Source organism: Bipolaris victoriae (assembly GCF_000527765.1).
Source record: "Bipolaris victoriae FI3 unplaced genomic scaffold scaffold_2, whole genome shotgun sequence".
NCBI classification, from domain to species: domain Eukaryota; kingdom Fungi; phylum Ascomycota; class Dothideomycetes; order Pleosporales; family Pleosporaceae; genus Bipolaris; species Bipolaris victoriae.
This window is the reverse complement of record NW_014575390.1, coordinates 21720-45482: the sequence shown is the minus strand read 5'-3', so window position 1 is coordinate 45482 and position 23763 is coordinate 21720. Positions and strand designations below refer to the sequence as shown.

Below are 23763 nucleotides of genomic sequence, written 5' to 3'. Positions count from 1 at the left end.
TACCCCCTCTCTTCATCTTTTCTCTGTGCGCCTCCTCTCTATCTTTATCTAGATGTGTGCCTCAGAGTGTGTCTGTCTGTCTTGACCTCGCCCGTTCATTGATATCCCAAGGATCTTTTGCTTGTTGCTTCTTTTTTTTTCTCTTCCTTTCTGGAAGGTCATGATCTCTTTTTTTTCTACTTGTCCATACTTGACGTCTAGCGCTGACGTACGTTTTCCTTTTTTTTTCTCTTTTTTTTCATATTTTTCCACATGTATCTATGAGGAGGGTGGCTCTCTCTTTGTGTGAGTTGAGTTGAAGTGTTGAGTACGTGAGAGGAAGTTGAGGAGGAAGGAATGAAGGAAGTGTAGATGGGGAGATGTAGAAAGTGAAATAGCAAAAAAAAGTCAAGAGATGAGAGAAACAAAGTTTTCTTCTAGTCCTTGCTTTATATGTTAGAAATGCAGTAGTGTTGATATATTATCAATTCCTCCTTCCATTCCTAATCTTTATCTTTGAAAATCATATACACATATCTCCTCTTTGCATGTACATGTCTGCATCTCCTTCAATCTTTCAATTCCTCAAAACCCATCCACACCCCCCCCTTCTTTCCCACATCCATGTACGCCCCACACTCATCTAACTCCCCCGATACGTCGTATACCCAAACGGCCCCAACAGCACCGGAACATGATAATGCTCCGCCTTCCCCCCCTCCCTCACTACAAACTTGACCTCGACCTCGGGAAAAAACGTGGCTATGCCCCTTTGTCCAAAATACGCTTCCGTGTCAAACGTCAATCCATACCGCTGATCCCCCGCTTGTGCGAATGCTTCGGACAGTGTGGTGGAGGAGAAGGGGGTTGAAGGCGTCCAGGCGGTTACGCGACCGTCGCTGTTTGTTGTTGCAGTGAAGGTCAAGGTTGAACTGGAGGTGGAAGAGGAGGAAGAGGGGGAGGGATGGAGAGTTAGGGTTACGGGGATGTTGGCGGCGGGGCGGCCGATGGTTGTGTCGAGGACGTGGCATGTAATTGGGGGTTTTGCGGGGGTGGTGGTGGTCATTGTTGCGCTGGGAGAGGAGAGGTGCGAGAGGAGGGAGGTTAGGCGGGGGGTTGATGTTGGCATTCGCTTGTGAGGATGGTGGAGAGGGCGAGTTGGGTGAGGAAGAGGTTGGAGGTGCGGCGGTAGGTTGTGAGGAAAGGTGGGTGGGTTGTGTATGTACGATACCCCTCCAGCCCACCGCGTCGGAGCTCCCCGGTGCTAGGCAGGTACCGAAACTGCGACGGCTATGGTGTGTTGTTGCATTTTGCGTCGCTTTCAAGGTTGCGATTGGTAAGGGAAGTCATGCGAATTGATGGATTGGCTCTTGTGTTTGTAGTTTTTTTTTTCTTCTTCTCTGCCGGCATGATGAGATTGGAGAGTTGTCTGTACATGTGGTATCCTGGCTTCATATCTCGTGCCATGCGCAAACAGAGTATGTTTGTCGAGCGAATGTATCGATAATCAGGATCTTTTTTTTAAAAAAAAAAAACAAGAAGCATTGGAAAGAATTAATGGTTGTGTACAGAGTGAATAAAAAACCATATCAGCGTGTAATTTTGTTTGGCATGTAGACTTGGTATTGTAATCTCCTGGGAAAGAGCGACTTGGGGTTTTACACTCGAACGTACATGCCTTTCGTCAACATCTGGAGCACATAAGAACGTATGCACGTGCGATAGATTACTGCGTAATCGGATAAACACAAGCTTATGCAGAGAGTAGCACGCGTGCTATGGGCTTAACAGATTCCGAAAGAACCATAGCGCAATGATCTGCTGAAGATTACTCTTGATATTCTACACTTCTTGATTATATTCTAAATCTCATATTTTCGGTATAGCTACAGTGAGTGCAGTCCTATACACTACCTGCGCAATCCTATCCTGGTTTCTCATGTAGCGTCAAGACACGAACTTCACCATGTCCTCAACGCCTTGAAAGCGAGTCATGACGTCCAAATGATCAAACGTGACAGACAACGTTTGTTTGTCTCATCTTAGCGGTACACTAAAAGATATCGTCGATTGACAAACAATTCAGCTGAACTCGAGACAGTTTGACTGCAAGTAAGCTTTTTTTTGTCCTAGACCGTGTTGGGAAAGGGGGTTAGGTGTGATAGTGATGGATTCATGGCTAGACCACTTTTCCGACACGGGACCGTGGTCGTGGGATAATTGCAGTGCGACGTAATGTCCACCTCATGGGTCTCTTCCCATAGACGACAGGGTATCGCATCGTTGCTAGATATCAACATACTACGTCCATGCATCTTGGGGCCAGTAAGAACAAGTTCAGCCGCGGACTCGTCAACAGCAGAAAAAAATCATGTCGTTGTCTACACTACACTTACTGCATGTCGCCCTGAATCATAGGCGTGGTTGGCTGGTAGTACTTAGTGGGCGTATTGACGGGAAAAAGCACCGTGCAGCAAAGTTAAAGTGTCAGCAAAGCTGGAAATAGAAGCGATCGTTTCCGATCACTTCTAGACCGACTGCAAATGATTCAGGCAGGTTAGAGAAGGTGGTGTGTAGCCGAGTGCTGGGAGCAAAAAAAAGCATGGCGCGAGAGTTGCGGTATGCGTGATGTGGAGAAGGTGCCAGAGTGACGCAATGATGAAAGCAGGTCGACGAGGGACGTGATTTTCATGATTGCTTTGGACGGACATGCTGCAGGTGCTAGCAGCGGCCCATGCCTCGAGTGCTTTGTTGATTGCTGATTGTCAGAGTAGTCGAGAGTACTGAGCAAAAGGAAATGCGAGTCCGGGGAAGCGGCAAGCCACCTATTGCTTTGATATGCACCGGTTCATGCCTTGGTTAGCGAACTAGCAGGGAGACGATGGTTAGCTCGCGTGGGCGCATCAAAGGCAGGCCCCCCTGAGCAGAAGGGGCAGGCCGTGGTAGCAGATGGAGCATCTGTCCGTGTCGCTGAAGGGGAGAGGGCAGTGGCTTGGCGATGGTTGGGATCGCGATGGACATGGGAAAAAACAAGGCCATATGGTGAACGGGGGCAGGTGATTGGTAGGGTAGCGGCGAGGCCCGCGGAGAGGATGCTCTGGCATGCCTGGAGCCGATACAAAGGAGAGGGAAGCGTGGATCGACGAAACATGGGTGAATCGAGGTCTGGAACGGGACCGGCATATGGCAGAAAGGGAGCCGTTGGCCGTTACAGCGGGCCCAGCAGTGCAGAGTGGCAGCTTCACTGGCGGTGGCAGGAGCATGACGTGTGAGGGTTAGTGGTTGTGGTAGGAGTGTAGTGGTTGTGGTGATGGTGGTGGTGGTGGGGGAAGATGGTGTTGAGTGAAGGTGAGTGGGGATGGTATTTGATGCGCATGACTGAGGATCCCCCGGCGTGATACGTAGCGACATTTGGGCAAGTAAGTAGTCGTATGGACTGGCAGAGGGAGTACAGAGTAAGTAGCAGGTAATATCGCGAGGACGCAGAGGAATAGTGTGATTGCGCTCTCACTCGCTCTCGTGGCAGGGCGGCCAAAAGGGGGCGCAGATCGGCGGGTGTGTGGGCGAGGGTGGGGCGTGGCTGCGTGTGATTGGCGGACAGGCGACGAGGGCGGCCGTGTTTGATTACGAACCAGGAAATCACGTTATGTGCTTGGCGCTGGCTGCGTCACTCCCAGAAATTGCTCGCTCGTCCTGTCCTCTGACCTCATCGCGAACGCCTCACTGTCATCGTCACCACACGCACAATCCCCGTCCACCCGCCCGAATTTGAGCCTCATCGAGGTTCCAGCATCACGACCAGCACGCGCAAACCACGACTCCGCAGCGCGGTGCCAGTCGCCCAAGCCCAGGACCCAAGCCCAGCGCCATTGCTGCTTCGCTACGCCCTGCTGCGACGGCCACCCAGCGTCGCCCCAGGGGCTTGACGTCACCACTGAAATTCGTCTGCCAGAATCTCAACCAGCTCTGCCACCACCTCGCCCGCGTTCCACCGTATCGACTCTGTCCGATTCAGACGGCCCTACCCCGCATTGGCCGCCCGTCCTTTTCCCATTGCTGAGGTACGTAGTTGCGTCGCCCACGTCGCTGTTGTTGTTCTCGCGCCCGACTTTGCCACGTTCCCACCGCCTGCCACTGCCCCGGACCGCCGCCCATCATCTCTTCGGCCTGCAACCACGTCTGTCGCGTCAACGACTCCCAACCACCAGAGGCGCATGCGCTGACCCCTTTGACCGTGTTGTAGAAAGAGTAGCCCAAGCAGTTGCTCGACTCGCCCAGCCAGAGTGCGCGTGCCGAAGTTGTAGCTGCCACCGACACGTCGCGTTGCCCCCGGCAAAAGTGCAAATAAGACGAGACAAGAGACGAGGCCTGAAAGCACCACCAGGCGATCGCCCTCGTTATCCCCGCTACGTCACCACCCCAAAGTATGGCAGCTGCATCCCAGACTGCCCGAACCTCGTCCCCGTCCTCCAACATGTCCTCCCCCAAGGACAGCAAAAATAGTCTCACTGTCGTGACAAAGTCTGAAGGTGTGTAGCCCGACCTCCTGTTCCCGTGTCTCTTCACCCCCCGTATTGCCCGACCTCACCGCCGCCTCGTCATATCGTCGCATTGCTGCTGCGCCCGCCTACTGTGTTGCGCCCATGCATTGTCGTCACCCTCAACTTTCCCGACGCCCATTGCATCATCGCCAGCTCGTGCAAGCCTCACTAACCGTGGTCCTGTAGTAGAGCCTGTGGCGTCAGAGTCATCTCCCAAAGCACAGCGTAAGTAGCCCTGCCATTGACGTCCCCTCTTCTCCCCTTCGAGCTGCTGCTGCTGCTGCTGCGTGCAGTTCCTTGTTGCCATCAACACAGCATGCTGACCTGTCCCCAGCTGCTACCACGGAAGCAGTCAGCTCTACCGACACAAAGCCCACGACATCCAATGCCCAGCCATTGGCTCCTCCACCAAAACCAGCACCCGCAACCACTGGCGATACACCCGATTATTTCAACACGGTACACAACCCCTTCTCCCTTGAGCCCAACGTTTTCGAGCAGTCCTTTGGAGGCGATTCTGGAAACCTGCAAACTCCTGGTGGCCGCCCTATTCTCCCCCCAGTCGCCAACATTACGTCACCTTCACCCCTTCCTGGTATCACACCTGGGTGGCAGGGCTTGCGTGCCGGTCCCTTGAGCCCTGCTATGCTCAGCGGTCCAACCGGACAAACTGATTACTTTAGCGAGTCATTCCGAGGCTTCCCAACACCGAACGAGTCCTCTCTTCGTACTGGTCTCACACCTGGTGGCGGTGGTTCTATGTTCCCAGCCCCCAGCCCTAACACACAAGCTATTTTCAATCTTCAGAGCGCTGGTGTCACGCCTGGAACTGCCGACTTCCAGCAATCTGCTTTGCGCGCGGCTGCCCAGCACCAGGCTAACAACAGCAACGCTAACAAGGCAACGTCCAACGCCCCTACGTCCCAGCCCGAAGCCGCACCTGCTGTAATGGATCGCCAAACCAACAACTACCAGGCACAACCGCCACAACAGCGCGCTCACAATGAACCGTATCCCAACCATGACGTCAGTAGCGCGGCTAACGATCTCTTGTCTTTTGCTAGTCAGAATGGTGCTGCCCGTAACAACCAACAGCCATACTCCATGGCGCCTCAGCAGCAGTCCATGAATGCTGGTCACATGCCTGTCCAACCTGTCAATGCCAACCACAGCCGTCGTGACACCAAGGGCTCTATTAACAGCGTTCAATCTGCAGAGACTGGAGATTTCTCAGAGAGCGGCCAGAGTGAGCAAGCCAAGACCGGCACACGGTCACGCGCGAAGAAGGGTGCCGCTAATGGCAAACAAGCTGCCGGTAACAAGCGAAAGGCTGAGGACGGTCCCAAGAACTCGCGAAAGAAGAGCAATGCCAACCAAGGTATGGGTGACGACATGGATGATGGCGACTCCGACGACGAGAACAACAATATCAAGGAGGAGGAGTACGACAGCAAGGGCCGCAAGATGACCGACGAGGAGAAGCGCAAGAACTTCCTCGAGCGCAACAGGTATGTAAACACACCTTCTGCTTCCACGTCACGTTACTTACGTAAATTAGGGTTGCTGCCCTCAAGTGTCGACAACGTAAGAAGCAGTGGCTCGCCAACCTTCAGGCCAAGGTTGAGCTTTTTAGCACGGAGAATGATGCCCTCTCTGCTACTGTCACGCAGCTTCGCGAGGAGATTGTCAATCTCAAGACACTTCTCCTTGCTCACAAGGACTGCCCAGTATCGCAGGCCCAAGGTCTGCACGGCGCCGCCATGAACAACTTCCTTGGAAGTGACATTAACCACCAAAACCCATATGGCATCGCTCAAATGCAGCCTAATGGTGTCCACATGATGCCCATGCAGCAAGGCCAGATGATGAACCGGTTCGTATACCCACCCAATCGAAACACCTCACCCCACCAAGAAGACACCGCTCGTTACCCCTCCAATTACTGAGATTGTCGCTCACCTAGGTTCAGATAATTGGGAGTGAAAACGCTGTCATCATTCTCGTGTAACCCACGCGCCACTGGCAGCCTCGACGACCACTACCCTCCACTTACAACTTTGTAATCTCCGCACCTTCTCCTTCCTCTCCTTCTCTCTCGGACGCATCGACGTCACTCTCAGCAATGCATGCACTGGCGCTTGGCGTTGTGTCATTGTAAATCCCCTGTTGACATCCAGGAACTCTGCAATTTGGTCACTCTCCCCACATCACCTACTAGATTGCATTCATTCCTTATCGGGCCGGACACTTGGAACGGCAAAGGAATCCTGGGGGCTGGCCAATTGCTCAATGTGATTACGAAACTTGTCGTCTGCGACGTCGGATGATGACGACTTGTTCTTCGACATTCTCTTTAGTAAACTGTCTATGGGTGGGGTGTATATATGGTTGACGTTTGGGTTCATCATTTCACTGGCGTTGTGTAGGCACTTATACAACGATTCCTTCTCTTATTCACTTGTAGCGCGCCAGTCTAGAGTTGCGCTCGGCGTTTGTTTTTGGAGGGCATCTTCGTCGGCGACGACGTTTGGGCTTCGAGCCTTCCTTTCTTTTTCCAGGCGGGTGTGTGTTCTGGAGGAGCTTTTGAACCCGACACGATTGTTTTCTCGAGTCTACGGTTAACAATGGGGTCCATGGCGTAGAGAATTGGGAAAAGGGAAAATATATACCAACCGATTTTGTATAACGGCAATGTTTTTGGTTGGTATTGAGGGGAGGAATGTGCATGTACGTATACACGCAGACGTCAATGGCAAATGTTTATCTTGATGTCATTTTGTGTGAGAACGAGTGATGTCGGGTGATGTGATGTGATGTTGGTTGCCAGTGAGCATTTTGGAGTGGTTGTCGAGGCTGAGAGCAATTTCTTAATGTCATATTCCATGCGCTGTGGGGATGAGACGTCGTGGCGCACCTTTCTCTGTTCTTAAATATGGCCATGGCTGGAAATTTCGCCTAAAAGTACAAAATATGGTGCGGATATTCACTCAACCATAGTTCATCCTCGCATACGATAGTGTGGATTTCAGGAAGTTGGTTTCCAATCAGATTACCGACGAAGATCATCGCCTTCTCTGAGAGTAAATGTAGCTTGTGCTTTCAAGTGGGGATTGTCGCTATTATACAATACATATGTTTGCTAACAGGATGGGCTATTGGCAATAAGGAAATTCTGGCTGCAAGACCTCAATCGATCTCTTTGACCCAGTCAAGCAATACTTCGGCACCCTTTTCCCACTCGACATGGTTCTGCAAATGGTGCGCCACTCCTTTTACGATTTCAAACTTTACACCGTTACAATCTGCACTCTCGTCACTTGCAGTGTCGACAGAATCCTCTGACACGCCATCTAGTTTTTTCAGTCTCACGCAATCGAGGAATGCCGTACGGTAGCGCTTTGCGGCGTCTAGCAAGACGAAAGGTGTACAGAGGACGTCGAACTCAGCAGCAAGAACGAACAGTCTCGATACAATACCGGCTTTCTTACCCGCATTTGATTTCGTCGGTTGTTTCGGCTTCCACCCAACGATGGACTGGATGACATCTGGGCCTGTGACGATTGGAAAAAGCGCTTGCATGGCCCAGAGCATAGATTCGTATGGGCTGAGCAGACGCTCCAAAGCTTGTACAACCGACCAAGGCGTCGATGCCGTAAAGAATGGATCTTTGACTTGCTTGGTAGTTGCAAGTAGATACCTAGAATGGAAGCAACGGTAAACAAAGTTCGGCAGTGCTGAACTGGCCCAGAACGCATAACACGACCACCTATTTCCACGTTAGCATCTTCCCCCCATCCGTCAAGCACCATACTCAACGAAAATGAGAAGGATAAGAAAAGGATAACATACGACCCAAACCCCGGCACAGCAGCAAACATACAAAACCCCCTCACCCTAACCAACCCCTTCCCCAACACCCACTGACTCAACGCTCCCCCCGCCGAATGCGCAACCAACACAACCCTAACCTTCTCTCCCTCCCCCCTCCTCCTCCCCTCCATCCCCTCCACCGCCTCAATCCCCGCAACAAGATCCCCCGCCATACTCCCTCGACTCGTAAAATACAAACCCAAAAACCCCGGATACCAACTCCCGCCATGACCCCGGTAGCTAACCGCATAACACGGATAACCCTTTGCGCTGAAGAATTGCATGTAAGGGATCCAGACTGAGGCGCAGCCGAAGCCGCCGTGGGCGAAGAAGAGAGGGGGGAGAGAGGTTGGGGCTGAGGGGAGGGCGCAGAGGAGTTCGAGGGGGCCCGAGGGCGTGGGGATGTAGGTGCGGGTTAGACCTGAAGGGAGGGGGGATGGGGAGGGGGGGTTGGGGGTTGGGGGGCGCCATTGGAGGGTGAAGGGGCCGAAGGGCATGGTTTTTTTGTTCGTTTTCTTGGGGGGGAGTGCTGGTTGGTATATGTATCTAGGGGTTTTGCGAATGGATGGGGGAGTTTGGATGGAGACGATGGTTTAGTGGTGGTACTGGCAGCTTATAGTCAGGTGTGTGTGTGTATGTGTGTGTATGTGTGTGTGTGCTGAGAATGTTGGATGAAAGCGCTGCCCGAGGAATTTTTTTCTTCCAGCAGCTTTATACGAGTTTTTTATGGAATTTTCTTCGGTAGCACATGTGACACTTCAGCAGACATCCTGGTGTTAGTGATGAGCCCTTTTTTGAGTGGTTATGACTGCGCGGGGTTCTGGCTTGTTCAGCCGCACCTCGTAGTTGCAAGGGTCTGGGCGGGCTAAAAATATACCAAGGGGGGGATGTAACCGGTGAGTGAGGGTAGCAAATGGCTAGGGGATGTATCTGGGTGTAGAGTGAGTCATTGTGATAGTGATCTCATCGATATCGGGGATTCGTGTGGATTTTGAGGGTGACGGAGATGAAAGAAAGATGGGGTTCAGGGTTGCAGGCGCGGGGTGCTGCGCTACGATGAAGGGCTGATTGTTATGTTTTTTTCTCTTCATGTCTAGTTCCTTCAAGGTAATATGTCGGACAGCAATATTATTTTGAAAACTGCAATGTAGGGTTCTGAGAGTAGCTTTGTTTCTTGGAGATCTGACGTTGTTAGTACCATTGTTTGATGACGGGATATGAATGCAACTGCCACTGTTTTTGTTTGGTATAAAGAGTTGGTGTTGGAGTGTGATTTGAGAGAAAAGAAGAAGCGTTTTTAGTGAATGCAATAGCTGACTTTTGGGTGTTTATACTAAGAGCAGGAAAGGATAAGCTGAATCTCAGGCCTACTATCTCCACGCGCATACGATAGAGTGTGATCCCAAGTGCGCATGCCAGAGACTCCCAGACATATTGACTCTTTCATTACCGGCCGCCGAATTATGCGGCTTAGCTTACTGGTGGATGCCCCGAAACGAAACGAACAAAGGGCCGTGCTCATCTTCTATCGCTTTGTCGCACTCCCAAACCGCCGCTGGCTCCTGAAGGGATTTAGCCTGCTCACCGCGTTTTTGACTTTGCTGCACTTCGAGGTTTTGCGTTGGATGTTCGAGATCTTGTGTAGACCGCCTAGACCTGGCTGGTACATGGCACTGTCGATGGATTGTACGCGGCCGGTGTGATGTGAGAATGATGGTTCGGGCGAAGACTTGGTGGAAGGATGCGTTGGGGTATCTGTATCTATCTCACCAGGTTGGGAATTGCTAGGACCTTCAATAGGCTGTTCAAGCTGATCCATTTCTAGGTAAGAATCTGGCTCAATTACTGGCAGATCTTGGCCGATGTCGCATACTTCCACTGGCGGTGGTGGTAATGGATGATGTTGTCGGAGAAAGTCTTCTGCTGTTGGCTGACGGAGATATATATCGTAAGAATTATGGACACTATTGGTTGACTGAGTATGAAAGGTCTCGTCATGCAGTGGGTATGGCGGCGGTTGGGTCTTAGACTGCATCGCACTAGATAATTGTGTTGTGTTCTGTCTCGATATCGCAGCGGCAACAAATCCACTGTGGTCGGGCATACTCAGATGATTGTGGCGCACAGCGCGCACATTTCTCAAGGAATATTCATCAAAATTGGAGGACGGCTGTGACTGACTGGACATGTTTGGAGTATGGGGCCCAGAGAGGTGTCTAGAGTCAGTATTAAATCCGAATGAAGGTTGTATGAAAGAGCCGACTGGAAGAGCAGTCAAAGGAAATATACCAGAGAAGATTGATGGAGAGTACCCGAATTGAGGATGGCGTATAGATAATGACTGATTTAGGTGAGCATTTCGCGTTGCTGGGCCAGAGTATGAGGATGGACCAGAAAATTCTGTTACTGAAACCATAGTGAATGATTGTGCACGACACATGTGACCAGTTGCGGATTAAAGGAAATTCCTTTAGGGCAGTTATGAAATTAATGTAGACTCCCAACTTGGTAATTGAGTGAATTGTGCGACAATGACATATGTATTCGGGAGAAAAGACGCTTATAAGGGACAGCGGCTGTAAGGAGTGAATCGTCTCCCAGCCCATCAAAGGCATTGTGTGGGTGTATCTTTCACTGCACACCTCCTTCTTTCACTGAAGAGCTCATAATGTACGTCTTAGCTAGGGAACAACTCCAACTACGAAAAGCATCGATGATACATGAAAGCTTTGATTCAAGAGCTATAGATGAAGAAGAGATGAGACTAAGGTAATCGGAGGCGAAACGAAATAAGGGAAAGTGAAGTCAAATGTGAAGCTTAGCCTAGGCCAAACCAAAGAATCTCAGAATCGCTCGTTTTCTTGAGAAGTTTGGTTTCCAATCGTCCTAGAGCTCAAAGTCAGCATATGCCACGTCATGAGCAAATTTCGTTCGTTCGGCGATTGCAAATAAACGTGGAACGATGGTGCACAGAAAAATCACAACTCACCTGCATCATTGCTTCAGTGATAGCACTGTTAGCTTGCTTTACACCGTCCACCAAAGCTCCACCCCAGACTTGGTATGCAGCCCTGTTCCCATCATTGAAGATGTCGTTGTTGTAAGTCAGCATTACCTTGCCACTTGCTGTGTCGGTGTTTTTGACCTGTTGCCAATCGTCTTTGTAATTGTCGTCCACGTTAGCGTCATAAAGTTGGATCTTGATATCGGACTCTGCTATTGACATGGACTCAGCAACAGCTGAGACAAGCATTGCTACCTTTGCCTGGTACTTTGATGTGGTCCCGGCGACAAAGGTTGGTGTGAATATGGTTGCCTTGATGATGTCGTTAGTATATGGCAATTCCAGTTGTCGAGTACAAAAGGGAGATTCATACCTTGAGATTCTTCTCTTTAGTTAAGCAATCCTTGGGGAGTTGAGGAAATCCTAGGAAGGAGGGATTGTCGATATCGCCTTCTACTAGCGGCTTAATGACTGCGTTTCGGAATTGCTCTTCCGTCGCCTTTCCCTTCCACCAACTTTCCCAATGATGCGACTGTCTCTTGTTAGCTAAAGGATATCTTACAAAAAGGCTAACGGTCTCTTGCCATAAACATGCCGCATTGAGAAGTCAACAGCACAGATGTACATCCATACAGGCCCATGACACCAGCCATGAACGGACCTTGTTTCCATTGCATGAAGATAGAAGTGGAACGCTCACGACTGTCGACATCCTCCAAGTCAACTAAGAAAGGTTTGGTATCGAAGAACTCTTGGGCAAAAGCGTCCAGACCTCCCGGTGTTGGTTTGTTCAGGAAACCAAACACGGGGTCTGCTGTTGTCGGGATTGCACGAGGCAATGCCTTCCGGTTACTTGTGGCCTCTACAGCTCGTGCTTTCTTAGCCGGGCAAGAGCCTCCACCGCAGGTAGCGGGAGTACACAAGACTTGCCCTTTCGGATCATCATCGGGGACCTCTCCACACCCACTGTCCCTCTCTTTCTTACGGATGTCATTGAACTTGTTCCTCTTGGAATTAGACTTACTTCCAAGTGGATTGAACTTTGACTTGGGCGAAATGCCATAAAGCAGTTTTAGACCCTCGACATCGCGCTGGCTAGGAGCAAGGACTTGCTTGATCTGGTCTCCATTCGGCTTGGTCAAGACTGATCCCATACCACTATCGTAGATCATGATAGAGTCCCAATCAGGTTCCGTAACCGACTTGCTCGCTCTGTATGCAGTTGAATCAGCAAATGGGAGATACTCAGCAGCGCTGAATCGATGAGCCTTAGCAAAAGCCCTCGAAGTGCAGGCTTTCTTCATTTGATCGGCAGTCAGTGTCGCAGCGACGCTGGCGTAGTCTTTCAGGTTCTGGCATTTGAAATTTGAAGAACCGAAGACATTTCCGCCGGCAGCAGCGTAGTCAGATGACCAGAAAGCTGGGTTTTGATGCTCATGATGCAGGCCCCACGCATGCTAAGTCTCTTATTAGCTGGGCTTCGATGAAACAAACATGAAGGGATGCTTACACCCATTTGATGCGCAAAATTGGCAACCAAGTTTTGCTTTCCAATATCAAGATCGGCAGTCAGTCTCATTAGAGGCCCTCTGTTCTCTGGGTCGCCGCTCATCTTATTAAGAGGCGGTATGCCAACAGTACAGGACAGCCCATCGCTCTTGGTGATGAGAAGGAAGTTCGGCCTGTTCGCGTTGTTGTTACAGCTACAAAGGTTCTGTCAGAATTGATGCAATCTTCAAAAATTAGTTTCTTATCAGGATCAACTTACTACGACTCGTCCTTTTCTTCCCAGTCAAAGCCAGATCCAAGCCCTGAGTTTTCCCATAGCTTTCTCGCCTCGAGCAGATCTTCGAAGAAAAGTTCCTTTGTAGCTTTCGACTCAAAGCAATATGTAATCTTGCCGTTTGGCCACAAGCGGTCGTCCGAGTTGGCGGCACCTGGGTTGATGGTCACATAGCGCTTCTTGATTGTGTTCGTAGACCTCCGAGAGCCCGTGCCAATTGTCGCATTCTCTTTCTCAGGTACGAAAAGGTCGCCATGCAGCTCAGTGTGACTGGGTGGAGTATAAACGATAGAAGATTCCCAGGCACGACTCCCTGCAAGAACAGGATGAGCGGCCAGGATAGTAGAGAAAACGAGTGTTAAGATGGAAGAACCCATGGTGCAATAAAAACTATGAGCAAGTTAGCTACATTTTACATGGTAGGAATCAAGTGTGCTCACCGAATGTATTGAGTCACGTCTTTACGACATGTCACAGTTGGAAATACTTGGTGAGTAGGACCACGAGAACACAGCAGGTCACGATTGCGAGTACCGTATCTCAAGAGACCTTGTGTGCGCTGCGCCCATCATTTTCCACCATAAGAGAACTAGTTTGGTCCTTCCATAAAGGGAAAGCCAAGGCATGGATATTGACATGCGCTAAATATAACTGTTGAAGAGTGGCACAAGTGCACACGGGTAACTAGAATGAATAATTATCCTTGCAATCCATGCTAGAACACCCAGCCGTGCTGTCATGTGTTGGTCAAATTCATTAGCTTCGCAGCTCAAGACTGTCTCGAAAGCCGATCCCAGTAAATTACACGATACCGTAACAAAACAGCGGAACGCCTGACCCGGCACAGTGGCGAGATAGGGCCGAGATGATAGTGAAGGGTCAGTAGATGAACCCAGACCAAGGACGGCACTCGCGCCACGAGGAAGGTGCCTGGTAAGGCCGCTTTCGATAGAGGCCGCCTAAAAAATATATGCAGGGTTTTATCTGCATGCAACGTCGCAATTTTGGTGCATCTGATTCAATGGATGTGTGGGCATGTAGGCTGCCAAGTACAATATCTGAGAACACGGGAAATGTCACAAGATCGATAAGCTGATGAAGAAGCACCCCGCCTATACAGAACGATTGTATCGCACTCAGTTTTCTGAGGCATGTACCTTAGCATGTACATATGTGCTGATGACGTAAGAAATCAGATCCGTCAAGCTTCTCTTAACCTTATGACAGCCAAAAAGTGTATGACGCGGAACGCGTATCTCCGATCATGAGTGGAGGCCTTGAAAATCCTATCCCCTGAAGTTCCCTAACTTTCATCTTCTTTCATCAGCCTCGGGCCTTGGATGCTTTTCCAGGGTCAATCAGGCGTCCCGAGCCGCTAGCATCCAGGCGCGTCCCCCATATTTTATGAGTGGGCCAACTTACGCTAGTGCGAACCTTTATGCAGCCCCTGCATCCTCCCGTAGCCTAGCTCTACAAGCATTTGGTTGCATGCATGCGGACAAGATACCCGGTAGGGACACGGCTGTGCAACGGGCCCAAATGTATACCAGCATTAGAAGTTTTGGATCCATGCCTCGACTTTCAGGCGACCATACTCCTATCAATTCTTCAGATTGCCGTATGCTGCTGGACAGGGAATAGGCAGGTTTGCTTTCGGCTCTATTGCTTCTCCTACCAAGATTGTCGTTTGTTATTGCAAAAGGCTCATCTTCGTCTTCATCATTTGTACAGGTGAGCAAAGGAGGGCTTTGCTTAAGTGAGTTTTCCCGGCTGCTTTCTCGAAGTCTGCTTACAATTATCTCTTGAAAGGATAGCCAACCTATCATTGATCCGAATCTCGCAGAAGCCTGACCTTCTCGTTTACGGCATCATGGCTCCCTTACTGGCTTGGACAGTATTATTCACATCAGTCATTTCCACAGCCTCTGGGGCTGCCATAAAACCCCAGCGACAAAGTGTCAACAAACGATCAATCTCGAATATCTTGGAACGCAAACCAGTAGTCCGTCCGAGAAGAGACGGAGACCCAACAGACTACTCCTGGGTGAAGAGCTTGGTTGCAATAGGAGACAGTTTCACTGCTGGGATTGGTTCAGGTAACCATCTAGGCAGTGTGTTTCACGATGAAAATAGTTGGTTGTGTTCGCGTTATGACCTGTCATATCCAATGCTGGTCTACAACACAATCGGATCCTCAGTCAAAGACTTCCAGTTTCCTGCATGTAGCGGGGACCGATCGGTGCAGATTTTTGAGCAAGTCGAAAAGCTCAAGGATAACATCGACATGGTTATCATGACTGCTGGTGGAAATGATCTTTGCTTGGTATGGTACTCTGCATCTCTTTTTGAAAACATTTTGGTTTCATCTTCGGACATGCACTTACAAATTTCTAGGCCGGAATGATCAAGAAATGCGTTATGCTTCCCTACGAAGGAGAAGAGACATGCAATGCAATCATCGACAAAGCCCAAGAGAACATCGATACCATTCTCAAGTCCAATCTCAAGCAGATCCTGTTGGCTCTCAACGATAAGATGGCCGAAGATGGGGTCGTCGTGTATAACGGCTATTCCCAGTTCTTCAATACTGAGAATGATGATTGTGCCACCAAACAGTCGTGGGCATTTAGTAGATGGCTTCCCAAATATTGGTTCAAGACTGCTCTTACGCTCACAACTGCGCGACGAGAAAGGTTCAACAAACTCGTTTTGGCCATCAACAATGCGATCAGAGACGTCATATACATCTTGCGCGACGAAGAGTCTATCAAATACCAAATCGGATTTTCGAACTGGGATCCTTGGGTGCGAGACGGAGTCAAAGGTCAGATGTGCGATCCGTCCTCAAGCGGAAAATATCCCGACTCAGACCAACCAGACCTCCAGTTCTTCAAACCGTCAACGGATCTGGCTAGTTGGGAACATGACGAGCTCAGGAAAAGACAAGAAGATATCAAGCAAATGCACGAGAATGGCACACTTCCCTCGAACAAGGACACAATTGACCCGAGCATCTACAACAGTATTCTTTGGAAGTCACCTTCTCCCGGTGCAGAAGTTATCCATAAGCTCAACAAACGAGCTCCTGCACCACCCGGTTGTCCAGGAGATAATGACTGGTTTGACCCGACACTGGGCTTAGGACTACCCGACAGTTTTGGTAAACTCTTCCATCCTAATGAACTGGGACACGAAACCATTGCCTCATTCGCACTTGCCAAAGGCATTGATCTTCGCGCCAAAGTACTCGGTCAAGACTCTGAGACGTGTGCCGTCACAGACGAGTTCAAATGCTGGCAAAAAGAAGGGCGCAAAGGCTATGTAACAGGTGACAGGATGAACGAGAGCATTGAAAAGTTCTGTGGCACAGATGTCAACGCGCCTGATCACGAAGTTGGCTGGAGAAGGGAATTCACGTATTACCCAGGCACACTGGACGAACATACCTTTGTTTTGCAGCTCGGCCAGGACGCTGGCGACTTCAAAAAAGATGACTGTATCGAATCTTTCCAACGAATCGTTCACAGTTGTGATGGAAACGATCCCGAGAACCCGCTAAATTGGAAGTTTGGTGGAAGATGGCGCCGAGACGATTACACGTATGAGATTAATGTCAAGCGCGATAACAGGCCATGGCCGGTGAAGGCGACGTACGGTTCATGCAACGGAGACTACAAATTCCTCTGGAGCTACTACGAAATCAGAGGTACATTATGATCCGATACTGAAATTTTAACCTTTACTAACCTGGGATGCAGGTGCTGGATTCAGCAGTTGGGACTACGGACAAGAAACCATTCTTGACCAAACAAGAAAATGCTTGGGCTTGGGTGTCCATGAATGGGGGTTCTCATACTTTGATGAACCGGATGAAAACGGTTATGAATGGTTTGCAAGCTTCCGCACCCCAGTTTGGGTTAAGGCAAGGTGCTTTGCAAACAACAAAGTTGTCATGGCCTCTGGAGGATTTACAAATGGGTGCAGCGGCAGTGACTCCTGATTGGCTATTTCAGGCAACCCGGTCCTTCTTTCTTTATGTATTATTTACACTTCTAAGTAATATGTCTCTTATCAATGTCATCTTCAGCTCCAACATTCATCAAGTTGCCACGGAGATACGCTGTTCACTATGTGATGGTAGCTGAAAAAGCACTATCTCAAGTCATAAGGAACTTGTTGATACCCTGAACTATTTTAGAGAAATGATAGGGACAACCTCAACATCGGTAGCCCTTCAATGATCATAGTGTCCTGATAAAGTTCCGTTTAATTATACATGTATGCATTAATACTACAAAATATCAAACTCTCCCTACGCATAACACAGCTATGAAACAAAGACCAGCAGCTATGTTGGCACGGGCGGCCCACTAGAGATTGTAGTGACTGGCCCAGCAATTCCGATACAGTACCAGGTATCCAGCCACAGGTTCGAACAGTCAGAACCAGCCCCTGGGTTCCATTTATAGAAGTCACTGAGAATCAATATTAGTAAACACTCTTGCACATAACAGAGTCCACCGACTTACTTCAAAGCAATGCCAGCGGAGTTGGCAATGGCCCAGCATCCATCGCCGGGCTGAACAAAATAGAATCTCCTACAACCAGCAACCATCCCTCCCTGTGTTGGAGAGGGTGTGGTAATAGCTCCACCAGCCGATGTTGTTGCGCTAGATGAAACAGGTGCAGAAGAAGGTCCGCTGGATGATGCGGAGTTGGAAGTCGTAGGCTTCGTAGTAGTCACACTCCCACTCGCGACGCCAACACAAATGTAAAAGTTTGGTGTAAGGTTCGTACACTTGGAGGTGCCTAGTGCTGGATTCCAGGTCAAGAGCTGAAGCTCTGTAGATCCCTTTTTGCTAGCAATTGAAGCGCATGTATCCGATCTGGTGGACCCATTAGTATGTATGAATATCGCACGCTGCAAGAGTTACAACTTACCGAGAGACAAGCCAGAAATCACTACAATTATCCACCATGCCACTCTGTGTAGGCATTTCAGAGGGGGGAGCAGTGGTACTCGGTACACCGGTTGTACGAGTAGTCGGTGTTCCAGGAATACCGATGCAGAGATACTGGTTTGCAGCTATACCCCCACAGTTTGTTCCGACAGTAGGGTTCCATTTGATCAAGTCATTTTTCGAGAACCGGCCATACATACTTATAATCTCGTCACAGGTCTCAGAGCCATCTGCTTTGTACCATGTATTGCAGGTACTAATTTGGTTTTGGGGTACCGAAGAAGGCCGTTTTGTTTCCACAGGAGGTGCAGGTAGAGCGTCTCCAGCTACCACACAGTAGTAGTAGTTCAACCACAAGCCATCGCAGTTGCCATTCAGCGCAGGGTTCCAAGCAAAGAACTGCTGTTGCGAAACGAGACCATACTGAAGTACCTGCCTGCAAGTTTCTCCCTTTAAAGCACACTTGGTTAGTAAATCTACGCGTTAGAGATACTGGATTCTTACATCTTTTGCTTGATGGAAAGCCTTGCAGTTGGAGGCAAGGCCTGCTTGGGTTGGTGAAGCTACGAAGCTGGAGTCTGCATCCTGGTATGTTGTTGGCGTATATGCCGTGGGCTCGGGAACTTCCACAGGAGCGGCGGTAGTGGTGTAGTCGAACGTCACCGTCATGGACTGCGGCTGGATGCCAATACACACCCACCAGCCATCATAGAGTCCAGAGCAGTCACTATCTAGGGCTGGGTTCCAGTCAAGACTACGTACACCAGCAATTAGTTTTCTTCTTTTAACTAATACCAAAGTAGGAGTTTGACTCACAACTGTGCCATTGTTGCTCGAGTAGCTGCACCGACGATTTGCTGACATGTTTCTCCAGCTGACACCAGATGCCAGTTGTTGCAGTACGAAACCTGTCCTGCTTGTGTCTTCTTCGGTGGAAAGGCAGTCTCCACCGTAGTGCTTGAGATATTCCATGTGTGTACCGGCTCTCGAATAGAGTACGGGGCAGTAGGAGTAACAGGCTTCCGTGTACTAGAAGACTTTACTGATGAGGTCTTCGATGAGCTGATCGTACTGCTGGGCACACTCGTGACTGGCACACTGGAAGAGCCGCTCCTGATACTGGAACTCGTAACTGGCCTACTCGCAGAGCTACTCCTGATGCTGGAACTCGGGAGTGCACCAACTCCGACACAGTATGACGAACCAAGCCAGAAGTTGGTCAAACAGTCGTCAGAAACATCAGGGTTCCATTTGATAAAGTTAGCGTGCGAGATCCCATATTTGGTTTCCACTGCCCAACATCCGTCGCCGCTGACAACAGTATGGAAAGCATTGCAATTTTTGGCAATGTTGGGGTGTGTAGGTCCTGTAGGGCTGCTGGTTTGTGCATTACTGAACTTGAAAAAAATCGACGCGGCAACGAAGCCCCGCCAGAAAGACATCGTAACCATGGCAAAAATGAGTGAATATGTCGTCAATCATCCAAAAGCTCAGGTATGAGCTGGTATGAACTTGACGTTGAGATGGGGGAAGCCTCGTGCCAGCAAAATGCCAAGGTCTTCCAGGCAAAGTAGGTGGTACGGTAGCCACAGACTGTGCATTCCGTTTAATGAGCATCGTCCCCTGGCATCAGTCCAGACATGCTCGAAATATCCTTACCCCTGCTGGCAGCCTTAGGCAAGCAGACCAGAAGGAAGGCTCCTTCCGAGTTGTAAACCGAGTATCCATCGATGGCACGCCTTGGGCGGCAGTTCGGCGGAACAAACTAGTATGTAGTGTATGCACTAAAGCGATCAAAATGGAAGTGATTGCAAGCCGAGTAGCTGTGGGACATATAGACAAGGATTCAATTTTCATGCAGGGGCTACGCTAAGTGTAAATTACAATACCAATACAACAGAACGGGCTAGTTGGATCGATGTTCGCGAAGGGCCTGTCAGGGCGCGGGCCGATTCACTAGCATCTTAGACCCCAACGCCGTAAGGCCGCCCCAGATAACAGACATTTTATGAAGACTCGGTATTCAGGCCACCAAGCCTACATGTGGTAGGTGCCGACAGAATCCTGGCTGCCGGGCCCGCATTTAGGCCTTCTGTTCACCCCAATAATCGACATCAAGTTATGATAGGCTAGCTCGAATGCTAAACAAAGAACAGATTCAACATACTCTCCACTAATCTTGGCTTGCCACTGCTTCCATGCTGTAAGGGACGAGATCATCCGCGAACTAGCAGATGCTGTCTGCAGGGGAATGCAGGAACCGTTTCTTTCTAGCACCATTTTGAAATTAGATCGGCCATTATGGTCTATGCCCGAGCTTGCAGTCGCAATGGTTGTGAAGCAAGCTCGGCGAAGTCCCCTCGCTGTTGACACTGAAGTCCATTGCCACTCTTTCTTTCGTAGTTTGTGAAAAAAAACATCGCCGTAACCTAGTGTACTTTGTGAATTTTTTACAACCATGGCTGTCGGATCGTTTACAAGACGGGCATTATTGCTTGGTTTGGGATTGCAGTCAATCAGCTTCTTTTCTGTTCTGGCCCAAGAGAACCCCAGCCTTCGCACGTTCGCTCTCCAAGGTGGCGCTGAAGCAGCAGCCGAGGACGATGACTTTACATGCAGTAAGACGAAGGGTTGCAAGATAGGATGCTGCGGAGCGCTGTTCGTCCACCATGGAAAAAGACTTATCGCTTTACTAACGAGTTTTGTAGAGACCCAACGACTGGAAAAGCTGTTTGTGGACTTGGTCCCGACTTCTGCGGTGAGGGTTGTATTTCCACATGCAACTACAAAAGCGAATGCGATCCTGGATGGGGAGCCCAGTGGTCCAATGCTTCAACATGCCCTCTCAACGTGTGCTGCAGCGACTTTGGCTTTTGTGGCACGACTTCAGACTTTTGTAATGGGGTTGTCACACCCTCGCCTCAATGCAATACGAGGACTGCGGATGAGAAACTCATAGGCTATTATGAGGGCTGGAATATGCAAAGACCGTGTGGAAGTAAGCAATTTTGTACTCTGTTAATTAATATTATACTGATAGATGCAAAGCTATGCCACCGGAAGACATCCCTCTTGGAGCATACACTCATATCAACTTTGCATTCGCGCTTATCAACCCAACAACATTCCGCATCGATGCTATGGATGCTGAGACGGCCAAAATGTACAAGAGAGTAACCAAACTGAAGGAAAGGCAGCCCGGACTTCAAGTCTGGATCGGTCAGTACAACCTAGTTCCTACTTAACCTGTTACTGATTATGTCTACTGTAGCTATCGGTGGATGGGCCATGAATGATCCTGGCCCATACCGGACCACCTTCTCCGACCTTGCGAAATCCACTTCTGCACAAGCTTCATTCTTCGAATCGCTAGTGACATTCATGAAAGCCAATAACTTTGATGGCGTTGATATCGATTGGGAATACCCTGTTGCAGAGGACCGTGGAGGTATTGCGGAAGATTTTGAGAATTATGTAACCTTTTTGAAGAATCTGCGCAACCACCTCAACGGCAGTGGTCGATACTACGGCCTTACGCTCACACTCGTAAGTTGGCTTTTCGTCAAACTAAGCAGTTCACGTAACTAATTCCCATCTAGCCAGCATCTTACTGGTACATGAAAGGCTTCGACATCATCAAGCTGGAGCCATGGGTAGATTGGTTCAATATCATGACTTATGACATCCGTAAGACAGTTTTCATCTCTTGCAATGGGGGAAAATATGCTGACTTCGCATTATCCAGACGGTGTTTGGGACAGTACAGTCAAAAGCATCGGTCCATACGCTTTCGCACACACCAACCTTACCGAAATTCAGCTAGGGCTCGAACTTCTCTGGAGAAACAACATCAACCCTGCTCGCGTAGTCATGGGTCTAGGCTTCTACGGTCGAAGTAAATCTCCATTCCCATACCTGCTAGTGTCGATGCTAACTCTCACACTTAGCTTTTACGATGAAGGATCCCAACTGCATGAGTGCGGGCTGTGAGTTCACTGAGGGTGCGAAGGGTGGGGAATGCACAGGAACCCCAGGCGTGCTATCAGCCGCTGAGATCAACAAGATCATCGAGGATGGCGCAAAGGTTTCTCACGATCTCGAAGCTGCAGCGAAGATTGTCACCTGGGGCGGTAATCAATGGGCAAGCTTTGATGATGCTGAGACGCTGAAGATTAAGCTAGACTATGCAAATCAGCGTTGCTTGGGAGGGTAAGTCGATCTGCGAATTCTTGGCCCGATTATGTGCTAATATCATTATCCGTCGCAGAACCATGATATGGGCAATCGACCTAGATGACGGTTCCTTGTTAGAAGCGTTGACCTCGGTGAGCACTAAGAAGAAGGAAGAGGTCTTGGCAGAATCAGATTTCGATATGCCGGACTTTGGTACCAATTGGGATTTCGTTCCAAAGGAGGCTAACGGAAAGCGAAAGAGGGATGAGCTATGAGCTTTGACAATTGAGGAGTGTGGCTTAGGGTATGATTCATACGTTAATGGATTTGAGACGCTCGTGAGCTAGTTTTGCATTGTATTCTTAAGTAAGCAGCACGGATTTTGATGGATGTGCCTGAAATCTATGGGTCTGGGGGGTATCTAGAGAAAATCACCCTCTATTAAACAGCATTCGCATGATGATAAGCCTGCAAATGTGATCTATCGTATTTAGACTGCATCACCAAAATTTCAGCTTGCTAGACAACGAGCTCTCTTTCCTATCTTTCGTCGCAACTTCAGCAGCATCTTTCGCTATTCACACCTTGAGTTAGCGAACAAATAATGAGCCGACAACAGGGCATCAGTGCAAAACTCACCATTGAGCTCATCTCTCGTCCTCTTCATGGCTTCCAATGCCTTTTCAAAGAACGGCTTCAGCTCCAAATCCTCCTCTGCCCACGTCTCCCCATGAATCTCATACTGCTTGAACCAGGCCTCTAAAGAATCAATCGGCGAGGAGCCACCCCTCGAAGGAAGCCTTGGGTCGGCGCCGGCTTCGAGCAGTAGTTCAACAACAGGAAGATTTTGCTTGAGCACAGCGTAATTGACAGAACGACCATCGCAGATCGCCCAGTCTAGTGCGCGACCTTCAGCACGGGGGCGGCGGTCTAGTTCGTTGGGAGAGAACCCTGCGGCCAGAGCAGCGCGCATGAGCGCGAGACGGGTTTCCAGAGGCTTGTTGGATACTGCCTCTCTGAAGAGTGTGAGTTCATTAATATCCGTGCTAGCGGGTACTTCAGGATCCATGTCGGCGAAATGGGATGGTGATAACAGTTTGGGATGCGGATTGTAGTGCAGTCAAGTGCTGTGTAGGGTTGGTAGGGCGCTGGGTCGTTTCTTTAGAACTATGCCAGCCCAGATGGTGACCAAAGTCCTAGCTGTAAATGGCGATCACTAAGAGGTCGTTGTGCATAAAGGAAGGCGCCATAGTTAAGTCCCGAGAGGCAATACTACTACTATCTGTCTAGTCCGCACTGAGTAAGGTGTTTGGGGGCTCCGTGTCAAGTTAGTTGGCCAGAGTCTGCAGGTCACATGACAAACATCAACATTTCCTTTCCCTCGAGACTAGCATAGCGCAACCAGAAAAGCTCAAAATATCGCAGTAGGCGAAAAAAAAGGAGAAATCTGAA

General features: G+C 49.5%; 9 protein-coding genes across 9 annotated transcripts; 3 read left to right on the top strand and 6 right to left on the bottom strand.

The window, feature by feature from the left end:
* Positions 1-622: 622 nt before the first annotated feature.
* COCVIDRAFT_32937 (hypothetical protein) lies at positions 623-1045 on the bottom strand (the record flags this gene model as incomplete). The annotated part of the gene is made up of 1 exon (XM_014706610.1): positions 623-1045. The coding sequence occupies one exon, from the start codon at positions 1043-1045 to the stop codon at positions 623-625; it is 423 nt and encodes a 140-aa protein (XP_014562096.1).
* Positions 1046-4405: 3360 nt separating this feature from the next.
* COCVIDRAFT_84814 (hypothetical protein) lies at positions 4406-6466 on the top strand (the record flags this gene model as incomplete). The annotated part of the gene is made up of 5 exons (XM_014706609.1): positions 4406-4508; positions 4707-4745; positions 4855-5766; positions 5830-6028; positions 6079-6466. The coding sequence occupies 5 exons, from the start codon at positions 4406-4408 to the stop codon at positions 6464-6466; spliced, it is 1641 nt and encodes a 546-aa protein (XP_014562095.1).
* Positions 6467-7706: 1240 nt separating this feature from the next.
* On the bottom strand, positions 7707-8887 carry COCVIDRAFT_11370 (hypothetical protein; the record flags this gene model as incomplete). The annotated part of the gene is made up of 2 exons (XM_014706532.1): positions 7707-8286; positions 8370-8887. 2 exons carry the CDS (start codon positions 8885-8887, stop codon positions 7707-7709), a joined length of 1098 nt encoding a protein of 365 aa, XP_014562018.1.
* A 1028-nt stretch (positions 8888-9915) lies between these two features.
* Positions 9916-10806, bottom strand: COCVIDRAFT_11369 (hypothetical protein; the record flags this gene model as incomplete). The annotated part of the gene is made up of 1 exon (XM_014706531.1): positions 9916-10806. One exon carries the CDS (start codon positions 10804-10806, stop codon positions 9916-9918), a length of 891 nt encoding a protein of 296 aa, XP_014562017.1.
* Positions 10807-11213: 407 nt separating this feature from the next.
* Positions 11214-13554, bottom strand: COCVIDRAFT_11368 (hypothetical protein; the record flags this gene model as incomplete). Its single annotated transcript, XM_014706530.1, has 6 exons — positions 11214-11276; positions 11380-11706; positions 11768-11940; positions 12056-12851; positions 12905-13097; positions 13163-13554. 6 exons carry the CDS (start codon positions 13552-13554, stop codon positions 11214-11216), a joined length of 1944 nt encoding a protein of 647 aa, XP_014562016.1.
* Positions 13555-15047: 1493 nt separating this feature from the next.
* COCVIDRAFT_11367 (hypothetical protein) lies at positions 15048-17177 on the top strand (the record flags this gene model as incomplete). The annotated part of the gene is made up of 3 exons (XM_014706529.1): positions 15048-15500; positions 15572-16883; positions 16936-17177. The coding sequence occupies 3 exons, from the start codon at positions 15048-15050 to the stop codon at positions 17175-17177; spliced, it is 2007 nt and encodes a 668-aa protein (XP_014562015.1).
* A 348-nt stretch (positions 17178-17525) lies between these two features.
* On the bottom strand, positions 17526-19589 carry COCVIDRAFT_85127 (carbohydrate-binding module family 50 protein; the record flags this gene model as incomplete). Its single annotated transcript, XM_014706608.1, has 5 exons — positions 17526-17652; positions 17707-18063; positions 18119-18588; positions 18643-18892; positions 18955-19589. 5 exons carry the CDS (start codon positions 19587-19589, stop codon positions 17526-17528), a joined length of 1839 nt encoding a protein of 612 aa, XP_014562094.1.
* A 1007-nt stretch (positions 19590-20596) lies between these two features.
* Positions 20597-22586, top strand: COCVIDRAFT_84626 (glycoside hydrolase family 18 protein; the record flags this gene model as incomplete). The annotated part of the gene is made up of 8 exons (XM_014706607.1): positions 20597-20796; positions 20847-21136; positions 21187-21357; positions 21410-21684; positions 21738-21825; positions 21884-22033; positions 22086-22347; positions 22406-22586. 8 exons carry the CDS (start codon positions 20597-20599, stop codon positions 22584-22586), a joined length of 1617 nt encoding a protein of 538 aa, XP_014562093.1.
* A 299-nt stretch (positions 22587-22885) lies between these two features.
* Positions 22886-23284, bottom strand: COCVIDRAFT_84735 (hypothetical protein; the record flags this gene model as incomplete). Its single annotated transcript, XM_014706606.1, has 1 exon — positions 22886-23284. One exon carries the CDS (start codon positions 23282-23284, stop codon positions 22886-22888), a length of 399 nt encoding a protein of 132 aa, XP_014562092.1.
* Between the last annotated feature and the right edge of the window lie 479 nt (positions 23285-23763).